Raw genomic sequence first — 14485 nt, 5'->3', positions numbered from 1 at the left:
GCACTGTAAGTGCCACTCCTTAAAACGTTTATTGATCCTTCAATAATATTTCAATTCTCGGGGGAAGAAGCCTTTGACAATTTTCTCCAGCAAGTTTATCCACAGACTTACTAGTTTTCATGAATACTGAGTGTGAAGGAATTATTTTCCAATTAAAACTGGTACTAGATTTTTCAATTATACTTCATACTCAAAGAGTTAAGGGATACATTAGTTTTGTGGGGGATTTGTGTAACACCCAGACGGAAGCGTTTCCGACCCCCAAAGTATGTATATTCTTAATCAGCATCAAAAGTCGAGTGGATATAGCTATGTCTGTCCGTCCCGATGAGCGCCTAGATCTCAGATAAACAAGAGCTAGAGAAAACCAAGTTTGTACGCAGACTCCTGTGATATTACACGGTTTCAAGTGTATTTCAATGTCGCGCCTCGTCCTTTTCCGCTACCACAAAGAACGAAAGGTTGTGGCTACCGGCTACCAGATTACCAAATCCTTATAATACCCAGAGTGAAGAAATCAATCTGCAGTGGCTACGCAACCCCCTTCCACGCGCTTACTCATTCTCTCTCACTCTTCTTCGTGCAGTGTGCGTCCCTGGCGGAGAGAAGAGAGATAGCAACAGTTTTTATTTTATTTTTACTGACTGTTAGACGCATTGTGATCGAAAGCGAATAAGCGTACAGAATGCCTCTATCTAGATATAGTAACAGGTTTGGTCTTATTTTGGCAGAGAACTGAATACTTGGAGAACTGAGAACTTCGACGTGCCATAGAAAGCCTCGGGCGTGCCGCGAAAGTAGGTAAATAAATAATCTTTCGCTAAAATTCAGATCACCGATTCTCCTCCCACGCAGCGGGCAGGAACGTCTTTCACTTTCACTTCGTCCAGGAGTACTTTGCGAATGTATCGCGACACGAGCTCCCGAGGTCGCTTCTCCCACTCACTTACGGACTTCGGACATGCACGTATCTAATGTGAATCATCAAAGAATTATTTTTGAATGGTGTTAGTAAATGCCAGATTCACTTACCTGATCACCCTTTATACGATCGATGACGCTAACGCAGACGACGGCAGAGCGTATATTGGCCCTTTTTGTGAGAGCGGCAAAAGCAGTACTCTCCATATCGAAATTGACCACTCCGTTATCCTTCAGGCCCAAAAGATAGGCGATCTTCGAGTGACTCGTGTAGTCGCAGAAGGCACCATCGAGTCGGGACTGGCCTTCATAGAAGTCGTCGGCGCAAATGGTCTTACCAATAATTGCCTCAAAGTCAACTTCGCAAGGATTCGCCAGTGATCGGAGTTCTTGGGCCAAACACTGGTCTAGTTTGCTGCAATGCTGCACGATTTTGCCCTGAACGATTACCTCATAACAGGGATTGAGCTTGCAGTCCAGTGCCTCCGAGCTGATGACCACGGTTCCGGGCTCTATTCCGATGCCGCCGCAGGTCCCAATTCTGATGAAGACGGGATTCTGACACTTTGCATAGTGCATCATCTTGATGAGCTCATGGAGCAGTATGGAAATCGACGGACACCCCATGCCATGAGTTACACACAGTACTGGGCCCACTTTGTAGAGCGCAAAGCGATGACCATCGGTCATATTCCTAAGAGTAGTTACCGGGCTCAGCTTCAGACGGAGGTCCTTCATAATCCTATAAGCAAATCTCTCCATGCGTCCAGGCGTACCACCCATGCAAACAAACTACGGATTCAGAGCACTCCACCGAAATGACCACCGAAGGATCACCGTGTCATTATTCGACTTACCCGTACATCGCCAAAGACCTTGGGGAAGTTAGTCGTGGCCGTATCCATGCCGAGATGATAGAGAAAGTCAGGCTTGAGGCAAGGCAGGCAGGGATTGAGACCCTTTAGAGTGCTCTGATTTGGCGGCTTTTTGCACCCCATCTTCATGTGCCTGACCAGCCGGCCAAGCTGCTTGCCCTGTGACCTCACCGATTCTGTGGGATCTAACTGTTCGCTTACACTGCTTATTGTGATTGTATTAGTAGTGCGGTACTTGCCCTTCAACTGGCAAACGTCGCGGGTCAAGTCGCATTGCATTGCGCCTGCAGTTTTGCACTTTGCGGCCATTTTTATTTCCAAATATATAATTTATTGCTGTATTTCCACAAATGAATTTTGAATAAACCAAATCGTATTTCGTACTTCAATACTACTACTGACTCGTCAGCAAACAACTCACTTGTTTTGAGAAACGTGAGGGAGAGACAGAGAGATGTAGCGGAAAAACATGAAGTGGAAACAAATAAAATTTGTTTTTTAAAATTCTAATAAAATAGGTCATTAGGTGGAGAGGGGAACGAAGTGCAATAATTAAGATTAAGACATAACCAGCGATCTTTCTTTATCTCCATGTTTTTTTATATTGAGTTTTTTGTTAATACAAATCTTTTTTCGAATTTTAAATAGCGAAATTTTTAACTTTAATTATAAAATTTTATTGAAATTAGCTAGTTTTAATGTATTTATTTTTTTTTGTGAATTTTTTTCTGTTAGACTAAATCTAAAACCCTGGAAAATCCTCTAATAGATTCGTATATTACCGAATGGACCCGCGCAGAAAATTACTTTTGCACCTCTTTTTGGCAGAGGGCCCTCTGTGCGTCGGCAAGAAGAGACCAATATCTACCATTTTTGAGACCCTTTCCCAAGAGTTTCAGTATTTTAGGTGGGTCTTGTTCTTCGACCTTACATAGATGGCGAGACAAACATGGCGAAATCTCGTCTGAAGATATTGAGTTGCTTAGGCTCCGAAATCGTGACACCAGTGAAGCTCCAAGAGATTCGATCCACTAATTTTATAGCAATATCGAGACCAATAATTTCAATAAGGAGAACATATAGATAGTAAATGCAGAATATACTTCCAAAGCTTTAGACTGCATCAAAGTCGATCATCTTATCCCAGCCATCAAAAGATGGCTTTCAAAAGAAAATATTCATAACAGTCAGGGAGCTATATGCAGAAAATGAGCTATGCTGAAGTCTTCTATTTTGTACTTCGTTGACACTTCCACATTCTCAAAGGAAGCTTATAATATTTCATCCGTAGTGTTCGGGTATGGTAAGTAGAAATCTTTTGGTTTTATTGTTATTTACAGATTTTGTGATCCAGGATCACGAAGGTGACGAGGAGCTCGTTGCTAATTCATATGATTGCCGCCGAGCTGTTTATATGTCCGCAGTAGTTTGGCTGATCGCAGCTGCCGGGTAACGCACCTCAAAGGCCATCAGCAGTTGGAGAACATTTCCCCTGGGACGCTCCCCAGCTTTCGGTTGCTAAGTATCCATCGAACGATATAAGACCCAATGAGAATTTTAATCGCATTGACCTGAAGATCTGATGAGCTGCTAAAGTTTAAGAAATCAGTGAAATAACAAATATGAGCAGATAGTTTTGTTTTTTTTTTCCTCGAGGGATTTTTTATTCTTAAGCCTAATTTTGAACCCTAAACAAACAAACATGGAAGACAATCTCGTAAGACTAATGGAAGACAATGATTATAGCTACTACTTAGGAAAAGTTAAAGCATTTGAAGATTTCTATATACATATACTATATAGTACAGTGTGAAAGCGACGTTTGAAAGTGCTTTCGAGGCACAGAGGCAGGTCAGTCTTGTGCTCTCGTGATCACAGTTTGAGTTTAAAGCCGGCGTGCTCGTTTATCGACCATGCGAGCAAGTCCCATCACAGATGCTCAGAGGGATCGCCAATGTGGCCATAGCCTCAGTGGAGACAGATTTTGCTGGACTCCCATTGTTCGTTGAGCCAGTTCTGATGCTCCTCCTCGCTGTGGCACGTGTGACGGATCGCGCTGAGGTCCTTGCCCGCCTTCGACTGGGTGAAGATCCGCCTGATGCTCTTTAGCAGCTTCTTCATGTTGGTGGCGGCGCCGGTGAGAGAGCTCTTCTCCGGCACACCAGAGCTGGAGTTGAAACGATGAGCTGCTTCGGTATACATGTTTCAGTGGAAGAATGGATCAGAATGGAGAATTGGTGCCGATGATCTGCACAGATTGGGAACTGTAGTTCGAATGATACTCTGCCTCTGGCTGGGCATGCTTTTATACCCGATGGCGACTCACCCTCTACCTGCGCAACGCGAGGGATGGAGGAATGCGTCATCACTTCTGGATCGTTAGGTCTCATCTCCGGTCCTTCGGGCAGGTAGGCGAGTACAGTTTACCTGATCGATTGCATCGTAATGGATTTTCCAACGTGAAAATGTCTCTAGTGTGCCAATCGAGCAGGAGATTAATCTACTCGAAATTAATTGCAATTACTGAGGGCACTGTAAGTGCCACTCCTTACAACCTTTATTGATCCTTTAGTTGAAGCTACTTTGAAGCAGATACATATATTAGCATTAGCTTAGCATTAACATAGTAACGAAGTTTCTTAAAAAAACACTTGCAGTGGGATAGGAACTTAGCAGAATTTAAAGGGTATGAACTCGAAAATTCAATAAATTCACGATGGTAATTAAATTCTCGGGGGAAGCAACCTTTGGCAATGCTTTTTTGTATCGATTTTGAACAGAAGGATCCAAATAGCTTCGATGAATACAGATAGACGCCAAGGCGATTTTTCAATTTGGCTTTCATTTAATAAAAAGTTTGAATATTTCTTGCCAAATTTAAGTCAGCGAGTTTGAACTATGAATCATATTTATTTTTGTACCCAATATAAATTATTGAATAGTTTGTTGGCTTTATAGATTTGAATCCATTAAGTGCAGAAACTATAACTGCAAATATTGAAGAATATGTACTTGAAATGGATGTTGATCCTCAGAAATGCGTTGAATTTTGTTTTGATGGATGTGCTGTAATGCCAGGTAAATCTGGAGGCGTTCAAACATGGCCGAAAAGCCTATATTTTAATCTTGCAAGTCAAGGACATTATAAAAATTTTCCATGAGCCAGCCATTCAAAGGTCCCAAATACACTCTTTTTGTGAAGCAAGACCGCCAAAAAAGTATAATTTTAAAAAAATGTTCTTGCGTTTTAAAAACTAAACGAAGAAAGAAATACTTCCACAAAAAAAAGCTGAGTTTTAATTATATAATTTCAAAATATTCAGTGCTGGAAGCATATGAAGAAAGTTTTAGATACGTATATATGAATCTACTGCTGATGTAGTATTTGATGACACATTCATAAGATCCACGTTTCGATTAAAAGTACTACCTTCAAAGTATACCTTGTGCCAACGTATTATCATAGAGCAATATATTTGCCCTCAAGAGTTTTAGTCAAATCATTGAGTATTCGACGTGTTCCACCACATTTCAGTTAAAGTAAGTGATTGTGCAGTGTTAGTGAGAGGTATATATGTTTGTGTATAGTGCTTTAGTATGGTATTGTTATGGAATTGGTGCCATCGCCCCTTGATGCATCCAGAATTTGGGTACGCCCTTGCTTTTAAATGTTCTTTCTCATCTTCTCAATATTAAAGCTACCTAGAACCGAGCACACCCAAGAATTTGATCATGTTTTATTCGGATACTCCCCAGAGAGACAAAGTATCGAAATCGATTTGGTTTCGGTAACGAATAATCTACTCCCACACTCGAATAGTTTCTAATTAAGCAATTAAGTTCAAAGGTAATTAGGATTAACGTGAAAATTGCGATTTCCACCGTATCATTCGGAGGAGTAGTTTCGATTCACTCCGATATGTGCGTAACCAAAACTCTCCACATTCCGGGGCGAAACTTTGTTCGCTGTGAAATGAGCGTAAAACACCAAATAGTTCGTGTCGAACAGCTGAAACGAAATGGTAACAGGATGCCAAAAGGAAAAGGGCCAAAAAGTCAGCTCTCAATTGAATTGCAACGATTTGGAACCAATCGATTTGGTGCGATGCAACATAGGTTTATTTCTAAGAAATAAAACGAAAAATGAATAATTGTCAAATGTCAAATGGGTTTCGACGGTAAATACCGTGACGTGTCCCGAACAACAAGTACGGATCGCTCTCGCCCACACTGCAGAAGTGCGCAGTCCTTTTTTGTCCTTTACAAGGCTCGGCATGACTTTTGTCTGTCTGTGCGAGGGATGCACACTTGGACTAAACGGTGCATGTCCACAGATACCCGTGCACCCCGTCCACTGCTCAACGGATCCTTTTGCATCCTGGGCCAATTTGCAACGCTTGAACCGTCGTCCTATTCGAAATTGCGGGGCCGTATTTTCTTTACTTTTCCTTCTACAAAATTTCTGTGTGTCTCTTCCATTGTTTCGGTTGCGAGGCAACTGAAACGTCAGTTACGTGTGCGATGAATAATTGTATTTTGGCGACTTTGTCGCCAACTGCCAGTCGAAATCAATTCGTTCCAAGCCGAAAGTAAAGTTAAGTTCTGCACAGAATAGGACTGTAACCATTATTGAAGCAAGCACGTACGGTGTGCAAATTAAAATTTCTACGCCAATCTAAATTTGTCCTCAAATACTTAGGAATTTCCTAACGAATCAATATTATTGGAACCGCCAGGTTCGTCAGTGAACCCGAAGATTTTTTGGAGTAAATAAAATAATAAAACTGGAGGCTGGAGTTTTAATCATGAGATCAATTTTTGAAATGAAATTAAAGTAAGCTGAATTTAGTCTATTTCAATTGGCATAAGTATGGAATAAAAATGCACAAATTATACTTTTGTGTTCCCGCTTGTTCTTTGTTTAGCAGGGGACCATCAAATCTGTAGAAAATTTGGTCGATAAGCAGCAAACAATCCTTTGGAATTATACGATACAATGGAGAGGGTAAATATTTTAATCCTGTGAGGTAGGTTCTGTCAGTCGGGTGCGGACTCCTGGTAATAGTCAAATAAATGTTGACATTGAAGGTAGATTGGAGAAGTACAAAATAAAGTATAAAATATAAATTTATATTTTAGCAGGAAAATGTTAATGGGGAATATTAAATAAAAATAAAATTCCATTCTAAAATCATAATGGTGGATTGTTTGTTTGTGATAAAGATAGTTTAAATGAATATTGTAATAACGGGACGAGCTTAGGTTTAATAGTACATCCTAGCAGAATCTTGTGTTTATACTGATTCAGCTAGAACCGGAAAGACGCTTATAATCCCTTAAAGTTCGAGTAACTACCAACCACTTTGATCATAAAGTCTATCTCTTTCATTTGTCCTTTTGGGCGCAAATATGCAATGATTGCATCTTGCAAGTGGTGATGCAATTACTGCACCATCAAGTGGCCCATGTGACACCAGCAGATGGCTATTACGCGCGGATCCCAGGCAAAACGCAGTCCAACAGACCGAGGGGCACTGCCGCATGACGCGCGGTGCGTAGCCAAACCGAACGTGAGCATGCAGGAAAGATAAGCTAGGAAAATTATAACTAAACTTACTACAATTACTAATTACGAGAAAGGTATGTGAATACCAGTAATGTAATAAGAGGAAGGGTTAGTGGTGTATATAATCTGGTAGACGGAATAATAATCCCTAATTATAGGACCGTAAAGGGTTCATGCAAGGAATAATTCGATCTCAAAAGTAGAAGGGACAACGGTATCACACCAAGCATTTTTCTACGATAAAACCCAAACATCTATGTATGATTCGTTTTAATGACAACAATATGATATAGGGGTTTGATTTCAGCCACATTCTGAAAAAGTGCGAATAAATGCGTGTGTGTTAGCGCACAAAGTCTTTTTCGTGAACGTGATTTTCTTTGGCAGCTTATATAGCCATCCGATCCGAGCTATTCATAAATAATGCTACATACATATGTACATATATGCAAGCTTTTGGTGAAACATTTATATAACTGGAAGACAATTTTGAATATAGGACGGGAATCGCTAGATAAAGTCGGCTTGTCATCCCGATCAGGAACATTTATTTACATAAGTATATTTTATAGGGTCGAGTGGCTTTCTTCGGTGCATTACAAAAATCTAAACAATTGAATATTCCTCTTTTCAAGGGTTTTTATGGGCGATTCTGTCTCTTCTCTAGAAACTTTGCAGATTCTTTCATGCTTTGCTCCTAAACCACAAAATTGAGGATCTAAATTACAATCACCAATTAATATCTTGCTCGTGGATGCGAGCAAAATGAAGGCGAGGAAATTGAATTTCCTTACTGGATTACCTGGAACATTGGAAAACGAAAACAAACGCTGCCATGGATAGAAGAGCTCATTATTGAATATCAGCAGAGTGAAACGAATCCATTCGAGACAAGAGACTGCACACAGGACATAAATCGTATTAGAAAACCAACCAACCGTTTCAAATGGGATACATTTTTGTTCTTGGTCATGTTCTCGCTTCGGATATTTTTCTTTCGGGTCAAAGATTTTGGAGAAGCGTTGCAAATTGAGTTGGGATGCTGTTTGAATGCTGACCCGATCCATATGTGTAGGGGATGAAAAGGAGTGGGGAGTTAAATAGGATGCACTAACTAAGAGTAGTTGCAGTGCTAGTTAGAAAGGCTCTAAATGTTGGAGTTCTGTACCAAAAATCAATGTTGGTGGCCTCAAGTACACCCAATTTGTCGGCTATTTGAAAGCAAATTGAAGGTGTCTTTCTAACTATTTTGTAGCCCATCGAGAGAAGGAGAAAGAACCCATACAACAGGAGACAACACGTAGGCCTACCCACGAAGATCACAAAAGTGCCGATCGATGAGTAAAGACAGAGGCAGAGGTAGAGAAGCGAAGAGGAAACTGCTACTTTTCGCACAATGCTCTGGCGTATGAAAAGAGACACCTCCAAACTATTCCCTTGTCACTACAGTGCTATATGCACGGCCTCTTCCTACAGCTCGGGCCTCTGTCAAACCGAGGCCTCCGTCACCTGGTGCGATTACCAGCTACAATGGCGAGCGGCTACGGCAGGATCAAAGCGGAAAATTCATTTGGCTTGGTGGTCTTGGTCTCGGTCCTGGTCTCGGTTTTGCTTTTGATCTTCGCAAAAGCGATCTTTTATATCGATCAACACGATTTTCACTTAGTTGCCCAGTTCATTAGACACATCATTGTATGGGCAACGGGAAGAAGGCTACAACAAATCCCTTAATTGTGTTAACAAGAACCTGCTTTAGATCGAGGGATTGCTTTCCCACTTATAGGGGACTTGAGATAAAACATAACCAAATAATGTTTAGTCCAAGTGGGAACTAATAACTTTTGATAGCAAAATATTTACATATGTACAAATAAGTACATATTTATAAGCATTTCCACCGAGACCAGCAAGTTGAATATTAATAAAAACGTACGAGTATTTCCATACATTATTAACTAAGTTGATTGAAAGTATATTAGTTTAAACAATTAACATAACAAACATTCTATTAACTTTGATGTAAAAACAGAAACAGTTACCTTTTTTCAGGATTTTTTGGTATTTGTAGTCATGTTTTCCATTATTCTTCTCTCCTATAAGGAAGATGATTATTGATAAAAGTTCTTCCACAATACCTTACTTACATATTAAACTATCTAACAAATCAAAATGGTTCAATCTCGTCTAACGGTAGATATATTTTAAGCTGTTATTAGCCGAGGAAATTTATGTCCTCTTGGTTTTTCACAATTATCTTGAAAACGAAATAGTGCCTTAGCACCAATTATAGGGCTCATATAAGTTTTAAGCTAGAAAGATGTGATTTTCGCGCCCAACAATTCAAATACAGGCACATAGGCAATATTTCAATATACGGTAGCTAATTGAAAAAATGATTTTGATTTTACCCAAAAATTGTTTATAATATTGTTTAAATGCATGTTTAGCACTATCACACTGGACATGTCTACCCATAGAAAACTTTTCAATATAAGTAATTATCGAACCTTTTCTTGGATCTAGAAAGGTTCGAAGCTCGGACTTCAACCAAAGCCCTCTGTACCATCGCCAATACTCGTGCATTCCACTCCTGTCAAAAGTTCGCCTTAGGACTGTATGTAGAAAAAACTTAACGGTTTCTCCATTCACTGATTTGGCGCCATAATACCACTTTGTTCAATTGATCTTACAGGAAGATGTCTTTTCTTTACGTACAAAACTTTAGTCATGTACACCAAGCCAGGATCAACGTTTCCGTATTGACCGTAATTTTCTCTACATTACATTTTCTGGGCTAGTTTGGGTACTCAAAACTATAATCCAGAAGGAAGCTTTTCCCACTCCCTTAAGTATACATATACATATGTAATCTTGATCATCAAAATCAATCCCATAGAGACTCGTTTGATATCCAAATATAACGAGGGGGAACGTTGAGAGTTGCTGCGGAGACCGCAACTCTACAGTTATAACCGATACTTAGTCAGTATGGCTCTCCTCCGGCAGACGCCGCGAATATTAAACGACACGACAAAGAGTGCGTGCGAGAGAGACAGAAAATCAGTCTGAGCGTGACGTCGGGCGCTGTGTAGCCACAGCAAATTGATTTGTTCCTTTTGGCTATAAAAATGATCTGATCTGATCCAGATTCTGCAATCGGATAGATATGGTCGTTATCTATGATTCTGCGATTAGTTTTTAGTTTTCTCGAATCTGCAATATTGTGGATGCAACAGATTTTCGTCCTTTGTGGGGACGAAAGGGGGTGGGGCGAAATTTTGAGATATACGTTTTATAGTGAGATTTAACAGAAGTGCGGATACCAAATTTAACTACTCTAGCCTTAATAGTCTCTGAGATTTGTGGATGCCCCAGATTTTCGTCCTTTGCGGGGGCGGAAGGGGATGTGGCGAGATTTTGACACAAAACTGTCAAGGTCCGATATCAGAGGAGTGTGGATACCAAATTTGGTTTCTCTGGCTCTTATAGGTTCCTTGATCCTTGAACTCGCATTTTGCAATTGGCAAAACCGACCATGAAACCTGTGTGTTAGAGAGAGACAGAGCGAGAAAGATTGAAATTGTTTTCTTGATTCTGGCTATAATAATTATACGATCTGGCTCAGATTTTCGCCCTTTGTGGAGGCGGAAGTGGGCGGCGCAAAGTTTTGAAATGGATATAAAATGTCGTTGCACTAGCTCTTATAGTCTTTGAGCACTAGCCGCTAATAGGGACGGACAGACAGACAGGGCTCAATCGACTCGGCTATTGATGCTGATCAAGATTATAAATACTTTATGGGGTCGGAAACGATTCCTTCATCCATTTTCACCACAAATCTAATATACCCCAAATCTGGGGCATCTACAATTTTAAAGATATGAGAAAACCAAAAAAGCAGAATCCAAGAATAAGCATTTGCACTAAGAGTAGATTCAGTGCTAGTTAGAATGGCTCTATATGTTTGAATTCTTTACAAAAATCAAAGTTGGTCTCAAGTATACCTAGATCCAGATCTGACCTAGATCGGATCAATATTATAGCTGGAATGAACAAAAACATGTCCGCTGTGGAATCTCCTAGCTATTCTCCGAGCTGTAGTTATCTCGCTTCCCTCTGCCAGAGGCGCACACTGCACGAGGAAGAGAGAGATGGATAGTGAGTGCGTGGTAGGGGGTTCGTAGCCACGGCAAATAGAATCGTTCCTTCTGTCTATAATAATTATCCTAATTGATAATGATGCAGATTTTGCAATCTGGTAGATATGGTCGCCCGATTCAGTTTGATATCACTGGAGTCTGCCCACATAATTTGGTTGCTCTAGCTCTAATCGAACGAACGGACCGACGGACGGAAGGACGGAAGGAAGGACAGACAGACATGGCTATATCGACTCGGCTATTGATGCTGGTTAAGAATATATACATATACTTCATGGGGTTGGAAACGCTTCCTTCTTTCTGTTATACACATCCACCATAGGCCTACCAGATCCCTAAGCTCCTCGAATACCGCGCATAAAAAGAAAGTGTTACAGTTAAAAACTCTGTTTTGTTTTCGATATTAAAACCAAATGGATTGACGGAGGATATATGTATGTATCTTCCATAAGAGCGCTCGGCTTGACAGCAATTTCAGTTGCATATGTGTATGATATATGGGACCACTATATAATAAACTAGAAATAGCTGCAATAGGAACTTAACGGCAGGATAACTTCTTCTTTTATCGTGGGCACTTTTCAACATGTCATCCCACACAATTCGGTTATTTCGATTGCCACCAGATTGCTATAGAATACAAATGCATTGATCCTTTGGATAGACTGTATGTACAGTGCCACAAAAACCTTTCTAGGTGGAAAAGAATCTGCACAATGTCCCCTAGAAATTGACTTGAAATTTATGATCTTCCATTATACGACTATTAACAATAATTTGCTTTTACCAGGAATCCACAGATGACTTTAGCGTAGGCACTCAAATGATCAGCTCTCCAAAAGAAGGGAGTACGAATGTATTATATTTTTTGATAATTGGTAAACTATTGTTTGCTGCTTAGAGACCAAAATTGGTTTTAAAGGACTGCTCATTGTCCCCATTAAACGAGTAATTGAAGGTGGAAAGCAGAGAAGTGAACAACAGAGGGAACAGAACAATTAATTGCCTAGAAAATGCCGTGGATTTCGAAACAAAATGGTGGAGGATCCGTTGAGCCTGCGGAGACATTGTCCATCGATGGATACATTCTGGAATAGCTAGATGCATGGCCAACAGCAAGTAGAAACATGTTCGAAGCATGTCAGGCAGACCCAGAGGACAACACAATGAGTATGGACAATAAATGTATGTATAATTGAAAGTAGAATTCATTGAATGGGCTAGAATCGGAGACACATTCGTTGCGCATGTGCAGATATACACAGCATTGTCTGCGGGTCTACGAGTGCTGAATGAGTGTTGCCTCTCGACAAACAATACTTTCTCACTCTATGTCGAGTGTGAATGCCAGCATAGGTCCTGTTCAAGAAGAATGCCATTTCCATTGATAGGCACTCGTGCGTAGCTCCGCAGGACCTCAACTTCTACCTCAGCTCTTCCATTCAGGCCATCATTTATGACCAGCGCAGAGAAATTGTCCCGCATTGATGGACTCAAATTGGTCACAAATGTACGCAAACACGGCGATTGCATTTTACATGCCAATTCAACTCGACTAAAGAACCGAAGGCAAGAATGGCATTCAATGAACGCCCTCAAAGGAGAGCCAGGATGTTCTGGCATAGCCTTGAACAATTTGTGTGAGTTTCGGACAAGGCCAATAAAAAGAAGATGCGTTGCTAATACAATTTACATGCAATTGTTATACATCTGGGCAACCGGAAGCCATCTTAGTCTTAAAGCCTGATTGTAAAAATAACTATTCCTTTTCAGTTTTTCCTATGCCGGTCCATTGTTATGTAGCACTTTACTTTTACTGTACTTCTAAAATACGGTTTTATACTGAACCCAGTCGGACTTACTGTGAATCCACTCACGATATTCACGATTGTCTCACCAAATGAATCGGTTGATCTGCTTCTTTCGTTTTTATTGGTCTGGCACTTTTACTACATCTATAAACAATGTATTTGCCTTTCCAAAACACCCTAAAGGTAACCTGAAACTTTGAGTATCAGTCAAATCCACTTTACTACGATCAAAAGATTTTCCTTTATGTAAATTTCTCAAACAGCTAGAGTAAGAACTGATTTTCGAAGATAGTTTGGAATTGGTTCGCGACTACGACACCCATAGCTGATTAGTGATTAGCTGACAGTGATTCATTATGTTTAAAAAATATATTTCATATGGCCATCGGAAAAAAATACGAAAAAAAAGTGCAGCGATGGCTGAAACTATTGGCACATCCCATTTTAAATGGATTTAATTCAGTATTCATTTAAGATTACATTTACATTTACATAATATTAATCCTCATGTGAAAGATTTGGTAAAAGATGTGGGTCAAATCAAAAGATCATCAGATAAAGTTAAAGTTACTTTATTCAAAAAGTCACTGAGTTATCAAGGAGCCCTCGTCTTTGACCACCTATTGAGTGACCTGTTATTACTAATTTATTCCTAAATTCAGTGCGGCCACGATTTGCCATTAAATCCCTCCGATTCTATTAAATCCAATGGTTTTCTAGTATGAACTGAGCAATTTTGTTTTAAGAATACAACAGATCCGGCTTTTTGCGAAGGCACTGCACAGTCTTTTAAAGTATATTTTACTTATGAGCATATTTTCGCCATTAAGCCATTAAAGAGCATGATCGCCGAAGATGATTTTTATAATTTTCGAGATACTAAAATTTAGAAACGATGAAAATTGCCAAAATAATATGTAAATTAATAACCATAATTTAAACATTTTAATACCCATAGAGATTGATGCTAGAAATTAATTTTATTGATTGATATCCAGTCACCAATTATTGTTTTATTTGTCCCAATAAACAGTTCGTCATAGATTTTCCAATGTTTCTTCTGTAGATCATTTGCCAAAACCAAAGCTTAAAGCATAAGCCTAATTAATATTAGACTCAATCTAAAAACCAAGAACTTAAAATTCTTTATCG

At 39.8% G+C, this 14485-nt stretch overlaps 2 protein-coding genes across 2 annotated transcripts; both read right to left on the bottom strand.

Annotated features, from left to right (window-relative positions):
- Nucleotides 1–614: 614 nt before the first annotated feature.
- LOC6900363 (uridine and thymidine phosphorylase-like) lies at nt 615–2196 on the bottom strand. The gene is made up of 4 exons (XM_002134722.3): nt 2036–2196; nt 1779–1972; nt 1033–1713; nt 615–971 (listed from the first exon to the last, which is right to left on the bottom strand). Exons 1-4 carry the CDS (start codon nt 2103–2105, stop codon nt 828–830), a joined length of 1089 nt encoding a protein of 362 aa, XP_002134758.3. The 5' UTR covers nt 2106–2196; the 3' UTR covers nt 615–827.
- A 1241-nt stretch (nt 2197–3437) lies between these two features.
- On the bottom strand, nt 3438–4107 carry LOC117184955 (uncharacterized). The gene has a single exon (XM_033384209.1). The coding sequence runs from the start codon at nt 3996–3998 to the stop codon at nt 3765–3767; it is 234 nt and encodes a 77-aa protein (XP_033240100.1). The 5' UTR covers nt 3999–4107; the 3' UTR covers nt 3438–3764.
- Nucleotides 4108–14485: the final 10378 nt, after the last annotated feature.

This window comes from Drosophila pseudoobscura, chromosome X (assembly GCF_009870125.1).
Source record: "Drosophila pseudoobscura strain MV-25-SWS-2005 chromosome X, UCI_Dpse_MV25, whole genome shotgun sequence".
Taxonomy (NCBI): domain Eukaryota; kingdom Metazoa; phylum Arthropoda; class Insecta; order Diptera; family Drosophilidae; genus Drosophila; species Drosophila pseudoobscura.
Note: the sequence above shows the minus strand (reverse complement) of the source record. Positions and strands in the feature narration are given on the sequence as shown.

Coding starts and splice junctions, on each gene's coding strand:
- LOC117184955 (XM_033384209.1), bottom strand. CDS start 3,998: ATGTATACCGAAGCAGCTCATCGTTTCAACTCCAGCTCTGGTGTGCCG.
- LOC6900363 (XM_002134722.3), bottom strand. CDS start 2,105: ATGGCCGCAAAGTGCAAAACTGCAGGCGCAATGCAATGCGACTTGACC. Junction 1,714..1,778: donor AGGTCTTTGGCGATGTACGG/GTAAGTCGAATA, acceptor CTGAATCCGTAG/TTTGTTTGCATGGGTGGTAC. Junction 972..1,032: donor ATCGTATAAAGGGTGATCAG/GTAAGTGAATCT, acceptor GATTCACATTAG/ATACGTGCATGTCCGAAGTC.